Consider the following 22303-nt stretch of genomic DNA (forward strand, 5'->3'; position numbering starts at 1 on the left):
CATGTTCTGACCAGACAGCACTATAGTGGGCAGAACCTAAACCAATCAGCATTAAGTATGTAGTGGGTCTCTGCATATCCAGCTAACCGCTCAGACGAGCTCCAGCTAGCTGTTTGTCCATGTAAAAAACTGCAAGGGTCTGGATGACCTCTACTAAACACTAAGGACTGACTCAGGAATGTGTGAAGGAACACAGGGATGTCCGGCAAAGGATGACAGGTAAAGGGTTTTTATTATCACCACAACAAGGCACTCTGGTTCACTTTGGGTACTTATACAACAGGGTTTCTAGGAGGAGAAAGAGATACATGGAAATATAATTAACCATTTAAAGTTATACACACACAAATGCTATACAAGGCAATTAGGCCTATACATATTCACACACTACTGCATCACAAGTTAAGATAAATGCAATAAATTATGTTCTCAGTTGAACATTATAAAGCTAAACATGCATAATATTGTAGTGCCTGAATCACATATCAATTAACATTGATGGCTAAATGGTAAGCAGGCCCAGGTAGGGCCTGAAGCTAGCATTAGCCATGTCAAGTATGCTAGAAGTCTAGGATAAAGCTCAAGGCCTGGAAAATGACCACCATGTTGGAAAGGCACTGCCACTGTAGCATACAATCACACCAGTAAAGACTGAAAGGTGAGATAATGGCATCAGACTGAACAGCCCCCATGGAGCCTCAGCATTGTCATTAGTGGTGGGCTACAAACATTTAGCATGCTAGCCAGGTCATGCTAACAAATGATCAACAAAGGCACATACAAACATAAATAAATAAATAAATAATAAATTGGTCATTTAGCAGACGCTCTTATCCAGAGCGACTTACAGGAGCAATTAGGGTTAAGTGCCTTGCTCAAGGGCACATCGACAGGTTTTTCACCTAGTCGGCTCGGGGATTAGAACCAGCGACCTTTCGGTTACTGGCACAACGCTCTTAACCACTAAGCTAGCTACCTTAACCACTAAGCTACCTGATAGTAAAGTCCTGCAAACAGACTTTACTATCAACACTCAACTAGGGCTACTTACATTATATTACACACACAGTAACAGCTTCTTTGTTGTTAGCTCTGCTCCCATTTCCCTCTTTATCAGATTAGCTCCGCCCAGTAGGCGGACACTAGCAAGGTAATTAGAGGACACACAGCAGCAATTGCCTTGTTGGCAGGTCAATCTTGGTTTGTAATGGCCTTTATAACACTGTGTGTGTGTGTCTCTGTGTGTGTGTGTGTGTGTGTGTGTGTGTGTGTGTGTGTGTGTGTGTGGTGTGAGCCTGCGCGCATGTGTTTGTGTGTGTGCACGTGTGTGTGTGTGCATTCCAGGAGATGACTGATATCATGAGCTCCATGATAAGATGGGAACGTGTACGTACCCCTGTATGCAGAACGACGCCCCCCCCCCCCCAAAGAGCACGTTGACAACTTCTTCTTGGTAACAACTAACCACAGATCTATGATCAGATTTCTAAATAATTCCTAAGGAATAGGCACGTCTCTCACAATTAAAAAACGCTAAAGTAGTGAGCTATATAGGGAATAGGGTGCCAAATTAGTGCACTTTGTAGGGAATAGGGTGCCATTTGGGACGCAGCCTAAAAGTTAGACTATACCTTTAAACCTTTAAAGTAACTGTCCAGTGTTTCCAGATGTATATGAAATATGACATATAATTTCTTACAATATGAGTTAAATAGTTTTCCTTCCAACAAATTATAATTAAGTATGTTAAAAAGCAGTTTTTCTGTGTTAGAATGGTGTGGGCGTACCCCAACAACAGAATGCTGTGGGCGTATACTGGTCATAAAAAAATATTCATGCAATGTACTGTAGACCGCTGATTGGCCAGCTCATCCTCCTCAGGAGTATGACATCATATTCCTGAGGTGGGGTTTTAAACGTTTTTTTTTTCTCCAATTTATTCTTTGGCCACAAATATGAGTATAGGACAAGTCAACAACATTATTTTGGTATGAGTTAACAGAATATGAACTTTTAATAGTGAGATTTTCTGGACAATTACTTTAAGAACCTGCTTCTGCTATTCTACTGTTTAAACCTTCTCTCCAACTGCTTCTTACCCATTGTGCTTTTTGTCCCTTCCTGCATCCCGTCCAGGATGAGAACATCATGCAGTCCATGCATCTGTTCGACAACATCATTTAGTGACACATCATGTGAATGTGGGAAGGGACGCCCATATTGACCCCCACTGCCCCCACCCCTAGCTCTATCCAAACTCAGTGGGGCTCTCAGGGGGATAAAAGGTATCTCTCCATGGGATCTCCACTCTCCCATCCACCCCTAGCCCCTCTATGTCCCCAAAGAGAGATACCGACCTGGGAAGGTCAGACACCAAATCAAATCAAATCAAATTGTATTTGCCACATACAACAGGTATACCTTACAGTGAAATGCTTACTTACAAGCCCTTAACCAACAATGCAGTTATTAAGAAAAAATTATAATAATAATAAAACAAGTGTTAAGTAAAAAATAAGTAAAAATTGAAAATAGCCAATAATTAAAGAGCAGCAGTAAAATAAAATATCAGTAGGGAGGCTATATACAGGGTGTACCGGTACAGCGTCAATGTGTGGGGAAACCGGTTAGTTGAGGTAATTGAGGTAATATGTACATGTAGGTAGAGTTAAAGTGACTATGCCTAAATAATAAACAGAATAGCAGCAGCGTAAAAGAGGAGGTTGGGGTGGGGTGGGGGGGCAATGCAAATAGTCTGGGTAGCCATGATTAGCTGTTCAGGAGTTTATGGCTTGGGGGTAGAAGCTGTTAGAAGCCTTTTGGACCTAGACTTGGCACTCCGGTACCGCTTGCTGTGCGGTACTAGTTAGGAGGTCAAGAGACACACCACGTTAGAGACCATAGCACTCATTCTATATGACATCATATTCTCACTATACAATGATGTAATCTATTATCTAACTGCTAGTTGGACAAAATGGTGGACTGTTATTCTTCTAAGGACAAAATGCTTTAAATCAAGCAATAATCTCACTGTTTGGTCTGAACTTGTAAACTTCGAGATGTATTATTATCAATCATCGAACATTCCGGAATGTTCCATCTTTGATAGAACTACCTTCAACACTCCAAACATCCATATGATGTCATATTGTGTCTGCATGATGTGAGTTTTAAAAATGACAATACATAATATTTAATGTAACTGGTTGTGTGTCTAGGTGCTGGACATTGCTCCTTCTGAAAGTGTCTGTGTATATTTTATACAGACATGATGTTGATGATGATGATGAAGGTGAATAAACCACTATTGCTATACAAACCAATGTAAATGTATTATTTGTAGTTACTGTGTGTACTGTACAGTACAAGAGGTGTGATTTTGAAAGCTTTCCATTTTCTCTCCACTGAAGATACTGTTATAACAAGGTAAAAACAATGACAATTAAATTTAATCTTACAAGTTGATTAAACACAATCCACACTTAATAGTTTCCAATATTTTGTATTTTTATAAAAGCGATAAGAAACGTTGCATCAAGTTGTTGCATCAGGACACTGAGGCAAAATATTACTTTATAACTTTGTCATAAAAGCAATAAAAAATGTATATGAAAATATCAAGCAAACATATATTATGTATCATCTTACAGTACTGTATAACGTAATAGAATAGAATATAATAAATGTATTGTTCCTGAGAGAAAACATCAACATGAAATTTTAAAACAATTATGTTCTTAGCCTTCATATAAAATCTAACTGGACATCGAGGCTACTTCAGAAATACAAAGCAAAGGTATTGTCAAAGTTTTTGTGTTCAGATTCCGGGTCTGCTGTAACTTATATCTTTGTTCTTTGTTACTTAAAAAATGGAACTGAATTTTTTTTAACACAAACATTATTTACAAGGTTCCCCTTCTTATTCATCATTGTTTAAAAGGCACAACTGATCCTAGATCAGCACTCCAACTAAGTTTGAATACAGGAGTCCTGTGTGGCTCAGTTGGTAGAGCAGGGCCCATGGGTTCAATTCCCAATGGGGCCACCGGCATGAAACATGTCTCCACGCATAATAAGTTGATTTGGATGAAAGTGTTTCTAAATGACATATATTATTATATATTATTATATCACTTAGTTGGACTATACAGGTCCAGATATACAGGGGTTTTGTCAGACTTGTTTTCAGGTCTTCTTGGTTCTGGGTAGTTGACTCTACTGTAGATAACAGAGGAGTCCTCCTCAGCTGCTTGTGCCGCCTTGGGTCTGAGGAGAGAGAAACAGAAATGAAACAGAATATGTGTCCCAAAAACCCCCCAGCTTATCCTCTTTATAGTGCATTACTTTGAATAAGGCCTTTATGTCTCTAGTCAAAAGTAGTGCACTAAATAGGGAATAAGGTTCCATTTGGAACATAGACAGAACAGATCCACAAAACCACCACTCTCTCATTATAGACATAGTAATTGTCTTGAGATGTCCATTGTTGGGTTCGTAGTTTAAGGAAATGCCATCACTAGTGGCCACTAGGGGACAACTTTTATGCTTATTAATGACATCATGGTCCTCTCGTCCGATAAGCAGCAGCATAGGAATGAGCTGAAAGGAGAATATAGCTTGTTTACAACCAAATCTAAAACAATAAATATGTAATTTGTATGTTATAGAAGGGTCCAGATTTTTTTGTTGTTGCGATTTCTCTTCTTTGTGTGAAACTATCCCCAACCAGCGATTCACTTCCTCATCCTCGTGTGCAGCAAGTGGGCTCCAAAAACACCCAAAACATCCTTTTAGAAACGAAAAATCTCTAAGTAGTGTGTAGTGCGCACGTCTTTAAATTTTGTACGTATGAAATTGTGTCATTCTGAACTTCATCCGCAACGTTATGTTCCATGTTGTTGCGACTCGAACGATGCCTCTGGTCCATTCTAGCAGCAGGCTACACGGAGAATGGAACAGTTGGACAGGGGAAACAGCAGCAGTCACACAAAATGGAATATAATGTTGCGGATAAAGTTTGGAATGACACAATTTCATGTGTACAACTGCAACATCTAAAGACCTGCATCACTTTACTGAGAGCATTTCTGTTTCTAAAATGACGTATTTGGGTGTTTTTGGAGCATTTGTTCATGTTTTTTCAGAGCCTCCGTAATGCACAACAAGGATGAGGAAGTGAATTGCTGGTTTGGGTAAGTTTCACAAAAGACGTGTCTAGACCCTTCTATAACATGCCATTTACATCAGAAATAGAAATGTGGTTGTAAAAAAAATAAACTTCGCCTTTAATGCGGTGTATTCACAATGTTCTAGTATTGGCTCCATGTTATTTTAATGGCAGAATATGCTCACGGTGTGGCAGCACTGGGGCGGTTGAATTTCACAGCAGCGTACTGGACATCCTCGTCCTGTTTCTGGGGTTGAGGCAGCTGGACGGTGGAGTACAGAGGCACTTCCTGGATTTTGGAGCGAGAGAAGTGGACGCTGGCGTAGTGAACATCATCCTGGTCTACGGTGGCCGCTGTCTGTGTTGCAGTAGGGGTCATGGCCATGCTTGAGACGTTGTCATATACTGGACTAGAGTCTCCCTGATGGAGAGAGAGGACACACAACATGAGGAGTGGAAATGTTCCACAAAGCAATACAAATAATCTGATTCTAACAGACTCACCTGTACATTCTCTGATGTGTCTCTTGTGTCAGAGTTGGATTTGGAGGCCTTCTTCCTGGTTTGCACATTAATGAATTAATGTATTATTGAATGAATCAATCAATTAACAAATTAAGTTAATAAAAAAGTGTTAGAGTTAAATAATATTTAAAAGATCACTCACCTGAACCACATGAAGCCAGAGAGACAGAGGATGAGAACCAGAACAACCACTATGATTCCTACAGCTGCAGTCATAACTGAGGTTTGTTTCCCTAAATTAAAATATGGATGATACGAGTACTGCATGTTATAAACTGAAAATAAACGTAGTACAGGACAATAATACAATATTTCTTAAGTGATCTGATCTCAACGTATATATGATTATAAAACAAAGTATGATAAGCTAAAGTATAATTATTAATATTAGCTTGAAACTTAATTTTGTATTGAAATATTGAAGATGAAACTTCACCTGGTAAAATTATCATCAGAACTGTAGAGTTCCTAGATCCTCTTCCATTCCAGGCCTCACAGTGGTAATGTCCATTGTCCTTAGGCTTGAAGTTACTTATGTTGTAGATCTTTCTAAATCCATTTTGAAAAGTCTTATTTTTAAAATACCAGGTGTATTTGTCCACAGGTGGGTTGGCATCACTGCTGCAGGTCAGAGTCACTGAACTGCCCTCCACTATTTCACCAGAGGGACTGACTGACACTGAGGTGTTCTTTGGGCCATCTGGTGAACAATATGTAACAACAGTGTTTTAAATAGTGTTTTACATGAGGAGCATCATGAAACTTGGACTTGTGGTTGAAATATTAATTTAAATGTGATCCTCTGATCAAAAGATGAGGTTAGGTGTACATACACTGAACGTCCACAGACACAGAAGAAGAGTTGAGATGTCCATATTTATTCTCAGCCTCACAGTAGTATTCTCCACTGTCCTCAGAGCTGATGGTTGTGAAATTGTATGTATTTTCAGATCCTGTCAGTGAAGCTCCATTCTTCTTGTACCAGGTGCTTTTGTCCACAGGTGGGTTGGCATCACTGCTGCAGGTCAGAGTCACTGAACTGCCCTCCACTATTTCACCAGAGGGACTGACTGACACTGAGGTGTTCATTGGGCCATCTGTAAAAGGAGAATTTGTCAGAGGGTTAGGACAATAGTATATATTTTTAAATTTTTTAAAATTTTTATATTTAAGACAGTAGTATATTTACAAATGACATGTCATGTCAAAAAAATAATAATCTGTTAAGTCAGAGAACTATCTAAAACTAACACAAAACGTTAACAAATACACATTTGGAGATGCTTTAGGACTACTTAATTTAATGATAATTGTTTTGCTCCCTTAGAATTCAAACACTGAGCTGTAATTTACTCACACTTCACATCCATGTTGATGGTCGTAGACCTGTCTGTCCCCATCTCATTCTGGGCCTCACAGTAGTACTCTCCAGTGTCAGATGACTGGATTTGATTGAAGACATGCTGTGGTCCTGTCATACTCTGATAGCCTCCGCCATTCTTCTTGTACCACCAGGTGTAACTCTGCACAGGTGGGTTGGCATCACTGCTGCAGGTAAGAGTCACTGAACTGCCCTCCACTATTTCACCAGAGGGACTGACTGACACTGAGGTGTTCATTGGGCCATCTGTAAAAGGAGAATTTGTCAGAGGGTTAGGACAATAGTATATTTAAGACAGTAGTATATTTACAAATGACATGTCATGTAAAAAAATAAATAATCTGTTAAATCAGAGAACTATCTAAAACTAACACAAAATGTTAACAAATACACATTTGGAGATGCTTTAGGACTACTTCATTTAATGCTAATTGTTTTGCTACCTTAGCATTCAAACACTGAGCTCTACGTTACTCACACTTCACATCCATGTTGATGGTCGTAGACCTGTCTGTCCCCATCTCATTCTGGGCCTCACAGTAGTACTCTCCAGTGTCTGATGAATGGATTTGATTGAAGACATGCTGTGGTCCTGTCATACTCTGATAGCCTCCTCCATTCTTCTTGTACCACCAGGTGTAACTCTGCACAGGTGGGTTGGCATCACTGCTGCAGGTAAGAGTCACTGAACTGCCCTCCACTATTTCACCAGAGGGACTGACTGACACTGAGGTCTTTGGTTTATCTGATGTAAAAGACAACATTTTGTCCAAATAATATTGACAATGAGTAAAAAATAGGCTTTTTGTTCTGTAATGATTGATAAAGTAAGACATGTCTCTTTTGTCTGAGTGCATGATACTTGCTGAGCAGAATGCTGTACTATTGTACTGTACTCACACACTGCAGGAGAGCTGAGACCCTCATGTTTTTTTACAGTACAGGAGTAACTGTCTTCATCCTCACTGCTGATGGAGTACATGGGGGAGGAGTCCTCTTGTACATTCTGTCCGTTCTTGTACCAGATGTAGGTGGGGTTGGGGTTGTCAGTCAGAGTACAGGTGGTGCTACAGGTCAGTGTCCTCTGTCCGTTTGCAGCAGGAATCACCTCCACCTGCAGACCTGAAATTATATGTATAAAACCACATACACCTCTTTGTTAACAGGATGGTCCATTTATTTTCTCCTGTATTTCAGTATGATATACAGCTGTATCATACAGTGTAGTATTACCTGTGACAGTCAGAGTTGTTCCTGGGAAACTATGACCCCATTCAAAGTTGTATGTTTTAAAAGTGAAGCGATACTCAGCTGAGTCCTCCTCTCTCAGAACTGTAATTCTCAGGGTGGTGTGACCTCTCTCCAAGGCTCGACCTAAATACTCTGGGTCTCTGGTTAGGTCCTCAGGGATCAACCTATCACTTCTAAACCAGAATGTTGATCTGGTGGAATAATAACCAACATAAGTACAGGATATGTCCACTGTTGACCCCTTCAATGCACAAATTCTCCTCTTGGTGTAAGTCACTCTGTTGCAGCTCTGACCCTGAACACCTGAAACACAATGACAAGAGGGCATGATTTACACAGTGGAATCATGAGCTGCAGTAATCCTGTGTTGCAGTTTGGTTAGATAACGGTGAGGGCTGTTTAGCAGACAGAATAGTTATACTTGAAAAGTTCTACTAAATACTGAGGTAAGTCCACACTCACACACTGAAGGAGCGAGGAGATCCTCATGGCCTTTTACAGCACAGGAGTAACTGTCTTCATCACTAAAGTAGACTGAGTACGAGCTGGAAGAGTACTCCTTTAATTTGTGTCCATTCTTGTACCAGATGTAGGTGGGTTTGGGGTTGTCAGTCAGAGGACAGGTGTTGCTACAGGTCAGTGTCACCCAATTTTGCCATCTTGAAGGAGTCACCTTCACCTGCAGAGCTGGAGTAGATTACGACATTAAAACCCTGGATCACCTGTTCTCTAGTTTAATGACATGATTCAAGACATTCTCAAACACATTTAATTCTTAAATATATGTAATATATACAAATCTAATTTCTAGACCTAAATGTACAGTAGATATTAATTAAACAGACTAGCAGTATAAAGCATGTAACTGTACCTGTGACAGACAGAGTGACTCCAGGATCACCAGTATATCTCCCTCCGGTCTGATCTGTTCTAAATCTGAACTTGTACGTAGCTGAGTCACTCTCTCTCAGGTCTGTGATTGTCAGGGTGTGGACATTCTTCTGATCTCTATGGTACGTCACACGACCTTTATAGACTGGGTCATCACTCAGACTCACAGGACCCTCAGCATTATTTTTTGTGAACCAGAAGGTTGTTGTGACTGTACCACTGGGATATGTGTTAGAGCAGGACAGCTCCACTGTTGACCCCTTCAAGGCACAGATACTCTGAGTGGTGTAAGTCACACTCCAGCCATCCTGACCCAGTACCACTATAACACAGTCACACAATACAATGGTATCAGAATTATGACATGGTCTATTGGCTCACACTAACAGTGGGTTTTTTCCATACTTTGTTGCTATAGTTGCTGAGTTGAGTGTGAATGGAAACCACAGATAAGTATCACTCAGTGAGGTGTAAATGATAACTATTTACAGTGAAGTGGAGACTCCTAACAGAACACACCAGAATAACATTATGATTCTTATCCTTTTAGAAATGTCTGTTGATTGTTAAACAGAGCAACTAAAAGATAAGAATGAGACCATACCTGCCACAGACCAGAGAAAGACCACCAACACACTTCCTGCTGTTCTCAAGGCCATTGTTGCATCTCCCACCCTGCAGTCTTAGAAACATAAACAACAACTCACTCTATAGCTGGTGAATAACTACACCTGATACATTGAAGTATAAACTGTAAATGGGGTACAGGGCCTCATTACTGAAAATGAACCAGGCTCATATTGTGTTGTGTTGTGTTGTGCTATATGGTTGTCTATGTGAATACTGTCTGTCTGTAAGTCTATTGCACTATGTATTTAATGTGTGTGACGTGTTTCATGTCTGTCTACGTTTGTCTATTTAAGATGACATGATGTATGATGCAAGAAAAAAATATCAGCCCAGAACTACACGGGAGGATCTTGTCAATGATCTCAAGGCAGCTGGGACCATAGCCACCAAGAAAACAATTGGTGACACACTACGCCGTGAAGAACTGAAATACTGCAGCGCCCACAAGGTCCCCCTGCTCAAGAAAGCACATATACCGGGCCGTCTGAAGTTTGCCAATGAACATCTGAATGATTCAGAGGAGAACTGGGTGAAAGTGTTGTGGTCAGATGATACCAAAATGGAGCTCTTTCGCATCAACTCAACTCGCCGTGTTTGGAGGAGGAGGAATGCTGCCTATGACCCCAAGAACACCATCCCCACCGTCAAACATGGAGGTGGAAACATTATGCTTTGGGGGTGTTTTTCTGCTAAGGGGACAGGACAACTTCACTGCATCAAAGGGACGATGGAATGGGCCATGTACCGTCAAATCTTGGGTGAGAACCTCCTTCCCTCAGCCAGGGCATTGAAAATGGGTCGTGGAAGGGTATTCCAGCATGACAATGACCCAAAACACACGGCCAAGGCAACAAAGGAGTGGCTCAAGAAGAAGCACATTAAGGTCCTGGAGTGGCCTAGCCAGTCTCCAGACCTTAATCCCATAGAAAATATGTGGAGGGAGCTGAAGGTTCGAGTTGCCAAACGTCAGGCTCAAAACCTTAATGACTTGGAGAAGATCTGCAAAGAGTTGTGGAACAAAATCCCTCCTGAGATGTGTGCAAACCTGGTGGCCAACTAAAAGAAACGTCTGACCTCTGTGATTGCCAACAGGGGTTTTGCCACCAAGTACTAAGTCATGTTTTGCAGAGGGGTCAAATACTTATTTCCCTCATTAAAATGCAAATCAATTTATACAATTTTTGACATGCGTTTTTCTGGATTTTGTTGTTGTTATTCTGTCTCTCACTGTTCAAATAAACCTACCATTAAAATGATAGACTGATCATTTCTTTGTCAGTGGGCAAACGTACAAAATCAGCAGGGGATCAAATACTTTTTTTCCCTCACTGTAACAACCAAAACACAGGTCAAAATAAAACTAACAGTAAAAGGACACAGTAAGTCGTATCCTCAAGTATATTAATGATGGCTAAAAACAATAACAAAATAAAAACAGAAAAATTTACAAAAACAACATTTGAAGATATCGTCAAGCGTAAGGGGAGAGGTCTTGTACGGTCAACTTACTGGTAGGTTTTTTACTTGACCCTTCTTTGATCAGGTACGTCGACTGAGAACACATTCTCAATTACAGCAACGACCTCTGGCATAGTCACAGGGGAGAGGAGGGGGGATGAATGAGCCAACTGCAGGTTGGGGATGATTAGGTGGCAATGATGGTATGATTGGCCAGATTGGGAATTTAGCCAGGACACCGAGGTTAACCCCCCACACTTACGATAAGTGCCATGGGATCTTTAGTGACCACAGAGAGTGTGGATCTTTAGTGACTACCAGCACAGTAGTCAAGACACAAGTAACAAAAGATTTGATCAAATTAAAATCCTACACCTGTTTGTGATGTGTGACATGTCTGTCTACTTCTGCCTGTTTCAGCTGACAAAAAATACTTTCCTAATGGATACAATAAAGTCATCATCCTCATCCTCATCAAGACCACCACCCTCACCACCCTCTTGGTATTACTGACCGACTCTACTCTACTGATACATGCTTTAAACACGCAAATCAATAAACAGAATTTAATTAAACACATGAAACCACAGTCCACGGCCCGTACTCACAAACCGTCTCAGAGTAGGATAGCTGATCTAAGATCAGTTTTGCCTTTTAGATCATAATGAATAAGATTATATGGACAAGGCGGACCTGATCCTAGATCAATATATGAACCTAGATCAGCACTCCTATTCTGAGACTCTTTAGGAATACGGACCCTGATGTAACAGGTAAAAAAACAGATACAAATGAAACAAAAAGAAAATGAAACAGTAAGTCGTACCCACAAGTACATGACTTGTGACTAAAAAACAAACAACCAAAAACAATATTTCAAGCTATTGTCAAGTGTACTTACAGTGTGAAGTGAAGGGGAGAGGTCTTATACAGCGAGTCAACTGACTGGTAGTGAGTGGAAACAAGAAGCAAGTGTGTGATTGACACATTATAAAGTAGTCAGAACAGAAGTAACTGATGCAGAAATGTCCTTTCCTTCCTCTTTAAGACATTAACATGCATGACGACCAGACCAGCACGTCAGAAAAGCGATGTTAATGTATTTCTATAGAAATTGTGCAACAGACTGCCTGTAGTTGTCTTTCTTCATTTGAGGAGTGGGCCTATATTTCTTTAGTAAACAAAATGTGTCCCATTTCCAACGTGATCTTTATACTACATACAGAAGCATGTAAACAATGTGTTGTCTATACTATTTAGAATGTTAACAATTTATTAGAATATGATGCTTTGCCCTTCTGAGTTCTGTATATACAGGTCAAAGTTCCATGATGTCATTCAATTAGAACCCATTGCATTTAAACACCCATGACCATCACTCCTCATCAGCTGCATCAAAGTGCTACTGAAGGTTCCAGTGTTCTAGACTAGAGCTCCTCCTACTGCATCTCAACATTACTGCAGCCTCCTAATAATAATGTCCTCAATAATGTTGGGTTAGTAACAACATTACAAACTGGAAATACATTAGATAGAATGGTGAACACTGGCTACTTGTCAGATTTAAGCACACAAACCCTGATGTATGTAGTAGTACAACATGCTACTATCATATTCTACTGGTAGTAGCATTAGTTAACAGAGGCATTAGTATCATGCGGCAGGTAGCTTAGTGGGTAAGAGCGTTGTGCCAGTAACCGAAAGGGCGCTGGTTCTAATCCCCGAGCCGACTAAGTGAAAAATCTGTCGATGTGCCCTTAAGCAAGGCACTTAACACTAATTGCTCCTGTAAGTCGCTCCTGTAAGTCGCTCTGGATAAGGGCGTCTGCTAAATGACTAAAATGTAAATGTATCATCATCACCATAGCCTGCTGTATTGACTGCTGCTGTCCATATACTGTATAGTCGAATGTAGCCTGTTATCCATATATAGTCTAATGTAGACTGTTCTCCATATATAGTCTAATGTAGCCTGTTATCCATATATAGTCTAATGTAGCCTGTTATCCATATATAGTCTAATGTAGACTGTTATCCATATATAGTCTAATGTAGCCTGTTATCCATATATGGTCTAATGTAGCCTGTTATCCATATATAGTCTAATGTAGCCTGTTATCCATATATAGTCTAATCTAGCCTGTTATCCATATATACTCTAATATAGCCTGTTATCCATATATAGTCTAATGTAGCCTGTTATCCATATATAGTCTAATACAGCCTGTTGTCCATATATAGTCTAATGTAAGCTGTTCTCCATATATAGTCTAATGTAGCCTGTTATCCATATATAGTCTAATGTAGCCTGTTATCCATATATAGTATAATGTAGCCTGTTATCCATATATAGTCTAATGTAGCATGTTATCCATATATAGTCTAACGTAGCCTGTTATCCATATATAGTCTAATGTAGACTGTTCTCCATATATAGTCTAATGTAGCCTGTTATCCATATATAGTCTAATGTAGCCTGTTATCCATATATAGTCTAATGTAGACTGTTATCCATATATAGTCTAATGTAGACTGTTCTCCATATATAGTCTAATGTAGCCTTTTATCCATATATAGTCTAATGTAGCCTGTTATCCATATATAGTCTAATGTAGACTGTTATCCATATATAGTCTAATGTAGCCTGTTATCCATATATAGTCTAATGTAGCCTGTTATCCATATATACTCTAATATAGCCTGTTATCCATATATAGTCTAATGTAGCCTGTTATCCATATATAGTCTAATGCAGCCTGTTGTCCATATATAGTCTAATGTAGCCTGTTATCCATATATAGTCTAATGTAACCTGTTGTCCATATATAGTGTAATGTAGCCTGTTATCCATATATAGTCTAATGTAACCTGTTCTCCATATACAGTCTAATGTAGCCTGTTATCCATATATAGTCGAATGTAGCCTGTTATCCATATATAGTCTAATGTAGCCTGTTATCCATATATAGTCTAATGTAGCCTGTTATCCATATATAGTATAATGTAGCCTGTTATCCATATATAGTCTAATGTAGCCTGTTATCCATATATAGTCTAATGTAGCCTGTTATCCATATATAGTCTAATGTAGACTGTTCTCCATATATAGTCTAATGTAGCCTGTTATCCATATATAGTCTAATGTAGCCTGTTATCCATATATAGTCTAATGTAGACTGTTATCCATATATAGTCCAATGTAGCCTGTTATCCATATTTAGTCTAATGTAGCATGTTATCCATATATAGTCTAATGTAGCCTGTTATCCATATATAGTCTAATCTAGCCTGTTATCCATGTATACTCTAATATAGCCTGTTATCCATATATAGTCTAATGTAGCCTGTTATCCATATATAGTCTAATGTAACCTGTTCTCCATATATAGTCTAATGTAGCCTGTTATCCATATATAGTCTAATGTAACCTGTTCTCCATATACAGTCTAATGTAGCCTGTTATCCATATATAGTCTAATGTAGCCTGTTATCCATATATAGTCTAATGTAGCCTGTTATCCATATATAGTCTAATGTAGCCTGTTATCCATATATAGTATAATGTAGCCTGTTATCCATATATAGTCTAATGTAGCCTGTTATCCATATATAGTCTAATGTAGCCTGTTATCCATATATAGTCTAATATAGCCTGTTATCCATATATAGTCTAATGTAACCTGTTATCCATATATAGTATAATGTAGCCTGTTATCCATATATAGTCTAATGTAACCTGTTATCCATATATAGTCTAATGTAGCCTGTTATCCATATATAGTCTAATGTAGCCTGTTATCCATATATAGTATAATGTAGCCTGTTATCCATATATAGTCTAATGTAGCCTGTTATCCATATATAGTCTAATGTAGCCTGTTATCCATATATAGTCTAATGTAGCCTGTTATCCATATATAGTCTAATGTAGCCTGTTATCCATATATAGTCTAATGTAGCCTGTTATCCATATATAGTCTAATGTAGCCTGTTGTCCATATATAGTCTAATGTAGCCTGTTATCCATATATATTCTAATGTAGCCAGTTATCTATATATAGTCTAATGTAGCCTGTTATCCATATATAGTCTAATGTAGCCTGTTATCCATATATATTCTAATGTAGCCTGTTATCCATATATAGTCTAATGTAGCCTGTTATCCATATATAGTCTAATGTAGCCTGTTATCCATATATAGTCTAATGTAGCCTGTTGTCCATATATAGTCTAATGTAGCCTGTTATCCATATATAGTCCAATGTAGCCTGTTATCCATATATAGTCTAATGTAGCCTGTTATCCATATATAGTCTAATGTAGCCTGTTATCCATATATAGTATAATGTAGCCTGTTATCCATATATAGTCTAATGTAGCCTGTTATCCATATATAGTCTAATGTAGCCTGTTATCCATATATAGTCTAATGTAGCCTGTTATCCATATATAGTATAATGTAGCCTGTTATCCATATATAGTCTAATGTAGCCTGTTATCCATATATAGTCTAATGTAGCCTGTTCTCCATATACTATTATGTGAATATAAAGTGCTAATGAAGTACATACAGTATAATGTTTATATAAAGGACTCTGATATGGTTCAGGATATAGAGGTCTATGGATGACAGGAAGGCGATGCTGAGTCAGTTCATCTAAACCAACAACATCTACTGGCAGTGCAGAGAAACAAGAAGTAGCCTACTGTAAGTGTGAGTTCTGTGGTTGACAAAAAGGGCGTTAAGGCATTAACATGCATAACAAGCATGTCAGAAAAGTGTTGCATTTCTTATTCTTTTGAGGAGTGGGCCCTACATTTTTAAAAGAGGCAAAATGTGACCCATTCCCATCACTCCTCGTCAGCTGCATCAAAGTGGTACTGAAGGTTCCAGTGTTCTAGACTAGAACTCTCCTTACTGGCATCTCTCAACATTACTGCAGCATCCTGTCTGTTCATAGGATGTTCTCATTCATTTGGGCAGTAATATAATGCCACGATCATATTCAGTTACACTGGCTTCATCCCAAATGGCACCCTATGTGCCCTGGTCAAAAGTAGTACACTATTAAGGGAACAGGGTGCCATTTGGAACACACCCACTGTTGGCCGTTGTGTATAGTACGGTACCTAATAATAATGTCCTCTATAATGTTGGGCTAATAACAACATAACAAACTAATGAAACGCAACACTAGCTTGAAAAAGTCACATTGAAGCACACAAACATTGATGTCTGTACTGTAGTACATGCCACTATCATATTCTGTTACACTGTTGGACCTTGTTAACAGCAGAGGAGGCTGGTGATAGAATGAGATGGCGTTGCAGTGGATGGCATTGGTTTTACGGGCTCCTGACCTACTCTGCTATTTTGTATGTTGTTTATGCTGGTCTTCACTTTTTTTTGTACATAATGTCTCCACCATCATTTCCTATGACCGAAAACAGCTTCTGGACATCAGAACAGTGATCACTAAACTTGATTTGGACGAACATTTCTACTTCAACGAGACGGCAATTATGGACGTTCTGCTTACTCCGGACCAGGCCCTAATCCCCGGGACTCGAAAGAGGAAGCGGCGGTGATAGAGAGGCAAGCGAGCAGGCATCCTGACGAGATTATGTCGGAGATTAAATAGACCGCCATTGCCCTCTGTTCTATTGGCGAACGTGCAATCAATGGAGAACAAACTGGATGAGCTCCATTCGAGACTATCTTATCAACGGGACCTAAAAAATTGTAATATCATATGATTCTCAGAGTCGTGCTTGAACGAGGACATGGATATACATCTTGCTGGTTTGTCTACACACTTAGAAAGAAAAATGTTGCTATCTAGAACCTTAAAGTGTTCTTTGGCTGTCCCCACAGGATAACCCATTGAAGAACCCTTTTTGGTTCCAGGTAGAACACTTTTGGTTCCAGGTAGAACCTTTTTGGGTTCCAGATACAACCTTTTTGGGTTCCATGTAGAACCCTTTCCACAGTGGGTTCTACATGTAACCCAAAGGGTTCTACCTATAACCAAAAAGGGTGCTCATACGGGGACAGCCGAAGAACCCTTTTGGAACCCTTTTTTCTAAGAGTGTATGCATCTTCAAGACCGGACTGCAGACTCTGGTAAGTCAAAGGGAGGAGTGGTGTGTCTCTTTGTTAACAACAGCTGGTGCGCAATCTGTAATGTTAAGGAAGTCCCACATTTTTGCTTGCCTGAGTTAGAATACCTCGTGATAAACTGCAGAACATAATCTTTACCAAGAGAGTTTTCATCTACACTGAACAAAAATATAAATGGAACGTGCAACATTTTCAAAGATTTTACGGAGTTACAGTTCATATAAGGAAATGAATCAATTGAAATAAATAAATTAGGCCCTAATCAATGGATTTCACATGACTGGGAATACAGACACGCATCTGTTGGTCACAGATACCTTTTTTTTATAGGTAGAGGCGTGGATCAGAAAACCAGTCAGTATCTGTTGTGACCACCATTTGTCTCATGCAGCGCGACACATCTCCTTCGCATAGAGTTGATCAGGCTGTTGATTGTGGCATGTGGAATGTTGTCCCACTAATCTTCAATGGCTGTGTGAAGTTGCTGGATATTGGCAGGAACTGGAACAAGCTGTCGTACATGTTGATCCAACGCATCCCAAGCATTCTCAAAGGGTGACATGTCTGGTGAGTCTTCAGGCCATGGAATAACTGGGAAATGTTCAGCTTCCAGGAATTGTGTACACATCCTTGCGACATGGTGCTGTGCATTATCATGCTGAAACATGAGGTGATGGCAGCGGAGGAATAACACAACAGTGGGCCTCAGGATCTCGTCACGGTATCTCTGTGTATTCAAAAAGCCATCAATAAAATGCAATTGTGTTCGTTCTCTGTAGCTTATGCATGCCCATACTATAACCCCACGTCCTCCATGGGGCACTTTGTTCACAACGTTGGCATCAGCAATCCGCTCACCCAGACAACGCCATACCAGCTGTCTGCCATCTGCCCAGTACAGTTGAAACTGGGATTCATTCGTGAAGAGCACACTTCTCCAGCGTGCCAGTGCCATCAAAGGTGAGTATTTACCCACTGAAGTCGATTAGGACGCCGAACTACAGTCAGGTCAAGACCCTGATGAGGACGACGAGCACGCAGATGAGCTTCGATGAGATGGTTTCTGACAGTTGTGCAGAAATTTTTTAGTTGTGCAAAGCAACAGTTTCATCAGCTGTCAGGCTTTGAAGAAACCGGACGTGGAGGTCCTGGGCTGGTGTAGTTACACGTGGTCTGCGGTTGTGAGGCTGGTTGGAAGTACAACATTCTCTAAAAGGACGTTGGAGGCGGCTTATGGAAGAGAAATTAACATTAAATGATCTGGCAACAGTTCTGGTGGACATTCCTGCAACGTGCCAACTGCACGCTCCCTCAGAACTTGAGACATCTGTGGCATTGTGTTGTGTGACAAAACTGCACAAGTTAGAGTGGCCTTTTATTTTCCACAGCACAAGGTGCACCTGTTTAATGATCATGTTGTGTAGTCAGCTTATTGATATGCCACACCTATCAGGTGGATGGATTATCTTGGCAATGGTCAAATGCTCACTAACAGGGATTTAAACAAATTTGTGCAAAACATTTGAGAGAAATACGTTTTTTGTGCATATGGAAAATTTCTGGGATCTTTTATTTCAGCTCATGAAAAATGAGACCAACACTTTACATGTTGCTTTTATATTTTTGTTCAGTATATATTTTTTGCTCTCTATTTACCACAACAGATCCATGCTGGCACTAAGACCGCACTCAATAAGCTGTGTATAGCCATAAGCAAACAAGAAATTGCACATTCAGAGGCAGGGTTTCTTATGGCAGGTGATGTTAATGCAGGGAAACTGAAAACACTTTTACCTTAGCATCCACCTGTGCAATCAGGGGAAACGCAACTCTAGATCACCTTTACTCCACAGATGCATAAAAGTCCCTCCCCTGCCCTCCCTTTAACAAATCAGACCACATCTCTATCCTCCTGCTTCATGCTTACAAGCAAAAACTCAAACAGGAAGTACCAGTGACACGCTCAATACGGAAGTGGTCCGATCAAGTGGATGCTAAGCTACAGGACTGTTTTGCTAGCACAGACTGGAATATGTTCCTAGATTCATCCGATAACATTGAGGAGTTTACCACATCAGTCACCAGCTTCATTAACAAGTGCATCGCCGACATTGTCCCCACAGTGACCTATGTACATACCCCAACCAGAAGCAATGGATTACAGGCAACGTCCGCACAGAGCTAAAGGCTAAAGCTGCCGCTTTCAAGGAGCGGGATACTAATCTGGACGCTTATAAGAAATCTCGCTACAACCTCCGATGGGCAATCAAAGCGACAAAGCGGCAATACAGGACTAAGATCGAATTCTACTACGCTGGCTCTGAAGCTCGAAGGATGTGGCAGGCCTTCCAAACTATCACGGATTACAAAGGGAAGTCCAGTTGCCCAGTGACACAAGCCGACCAGCCGAGCTACAGTAAATGCCTTCTATTCTCGCTTCGACGCAAGCAACACTGAACCATGCATTAGAGCACCGGCTGTTCCGGACGACTGTGTGATACAGTCAGACATACGCCAACACACACATAACATGCGCACACATGCACATTGACGCCACACACACACACACACACACTCACACAGACAAACACACACTCACACGCACACTTTCACACTCACCGCATATGCTGCTGCTACTGCTTAGTCTAATATCTTGATGTCTAGTCGCTTTACTCCTACCTATGAGGCAGCAGGTAGCCTAGAAGTTAAGAGTGTTTGGCCAGTAAAGGTTGCTGGTTCGAATCCCCGAACCGGCATGTTGGAAATATCTGCAGTTCTGCCCTTGAACAAGGCAGTTAACCCCCAACAAGAACTGATCCCCAGCGCCGATGACGTGGATTAAGGCAGCCCCCCGCACTGCTCTGATTCAGAGGGGTTGGGTTAAATGTGGAAGACACATTTCAGTTGAATGTATTCAGTTGTGCAACTGACTAGGCATCCCCCTTTCTCTTATATGTACGTACATAGCTACCTCAATTACCTCGTACCCCTGCACATAGACTCGGTACTGTTATATAGACATGTTATTGTTATTCACTGTGTATTTATTCTTTGTGTCACTATTTCTATTTTTTATTCAAATGTTTTAACTCTGCATTGTTAGAAAAGGACCCGTTAGTCAGCATTCCAACCCACCGTCACTGTCTCATGTTAATACTACTCCTTAACACAACCCACCATCACTGTCTCATGTTAATACTACTCCTAAACACAACCCACCGTCACTGTGTCTCATGTTAATACTACTCCTTAACACAACCCACCATCACTGTCTCATGTTAATACTACTCCTAAACACAACCCACCGTCACTGTGCCTCATGTTAATACTACTCCTAAACACAACCCACCATCACTGTGTCTCATGTTAATACTACTCCTAAACCCAACTCTGTCTCAGGGTCAGTGGCGGCTCCTGAAAAAATTCTCAGGAGGGGCAATTTTTCTGATGATTTAGGTGACCTACACACATTTTTAAAAAGATATGTCCAGCAACAACATGAAGACAGGGGCAGCATATAAGTCAATACCAGAAGCATTTATTGACTGATCTGGGGAGATGGATTCCAGTTTCTGTGACAGATTATAAATAATCTCTGATGCCTTTGTTATATTAGCTTTTGGTTGAATGTACTGTCGTAGTAAATATATAATGTTATAGCTTGGTCTGACTAAAATCTTGTGCATGACCCATTTTGTGTTGGGCGTTTGTTTCTGTTCCTATCCTATAACAATGGACAAAAGAGTCCTATCTTGTCAGCCTTGTCAGCAGGTGGCCAAGGAGTGGTGATCCTAGCTGACCTAAGACAGGACACTTTTACTTTACTCGCGTGCACGAACGAGTCCGTGCACGCGATTCCAGATATCTTTACCTCTGAATAAACTGCCTTTATTATACCATATCCACCCTGTCCAAAGTCTCTACTTGGTCTCAGTTCTCCAGTAAACTTGTGATTATCAACAGTACACAACGGTAACAAACAATTGGGGGAACTCACGGGGCAGATAGTAACCACTTAAAAGGAAGCGATTCCCAAACCTTCCATAACAAAGCCATCACCTACAGAGAGATGAACTTGGAGAAGAGTCCCCTAAGTAAGCTTGTCCTGGGCCTCTGTTCACAAACACAAACAGACCCCACACAGCCCCAGGACAACAACAACAACAACAACAACAACAACACAATTAGACCCAACCAAATCATGAGAAAACAAAAAGAGAATTACTTGACACATTGGAAAGAACAAACAAAAAAACAGAGCAAACTAGAATGCTATTTGGCCCTAAACAGAGAGTACACAGTGGCACAATACCTGACCACTGTGACTGACCCAAACTTAAGGAAAGCTTTGACTATGTACAGACTCAGTGACCATAGCCTTGCTATTGAGAAAGGCCGCCGTAGGCAGACCTGGCTCTCAAGAGAAGACAGGCTATGTGCACACTGCCCACAAAATGAGGTGGAAACTGAGCTGCACTTCCTAACCTCCTGCCAAATGTATGACCATATTAGAGACACATATTTCCCTCAGATTACAGCGATCCACAAAGAATTCGAAAACAAACCCAATTTTGATAAACTCCCTTATCTACTGGGTGAAAAACCACAGTGTGCCATCACAGCTGCAAGATTTGTGACCTGTTGCCACAAGAAAAGGGCAACCAGTGAAGAACAAACACCATTGTAAATACAACCCATATTTATGTTTATTTATTTTCCCATTTGTACTTTAACTATTTGCACATTGTAACAACACTGTATATATACATAATATGACATTTGAAATGTCTTTATTCTTTTGAAACTTCTGAGTGTAATGTTTACTGTTAATATTTATTGTTTATTTCACTTTTGTTTACTATCTACTTCCCTTGCT

At 40.2% G+C, this 22303-nt stretch overlaps 1 protein-coding gene across 1 annotated transcript in view; it reads right to left on the minus strand.

Moving 5' to 3' along the window:
- LOC311122007 (uncharacterized protein) overlaps positions 1-9955 on the minus strand; it is a gene marked incomplete at its 3' end in the record, with an annotated part of 81061 nt that extends 71106 nt beyond the window's left edge. Inside the window, exons 1-12 of the mRNA XM_084196438.1 lie at positions 9823-9955; positions 9199-9540; positions 8790-9014; positions 8310-8630; positions 7977-8198; positions 7053-7322; positions 6529-6792; positions 6132-6395; positions 5838-5928; positions 5675-5729; positions 5356-5591; positions 4153-4269 (exon numbers count right to left, since the gene is read on the minus strand). Coding sequence (XP_084052564.1) covers positions 4153-4269; positions 5356-5591; positions 5675-5729; positions 5838-5928; positions 6132-6395; positions 6529-6792; positions 7053-7322; positions 7977-8198; positions 8310-8630; positions 8790-9014; positions 9199-9540; positions 9823-9877 — 2462 coding nt within the window. The 5' untranslated portion in view covers positions 9878-9955. The remainder of the gene's footprint in view (positions 1-4152; positions 4270-5355; positions 5592-5674; positions 5730-5837; positions 5929-6131; positions 6396-6528; positions 6793-7052; positions 7323-7976; positions 8199-8309; positions 8631-8789; positions 9015-9198; positions 9541-9822) is intronic.
- Positions 9956-22303: the final 12348 nt, after the last annotated feature.

This window comes from Coregonus lavaretus (genome assembly GCF_964263955.1).
Source record: "Coregonus lavaretus genome assembly, contig: HAP1_SCAFFOLD_419, whole genome shotgun sequence".
Lineage (NCBI taxonomy): Eukaryota > Metazoa > Chordata > Actinopteri > Salmoniformes > Salmonidae > Coregonus > Coregonus lavaretus.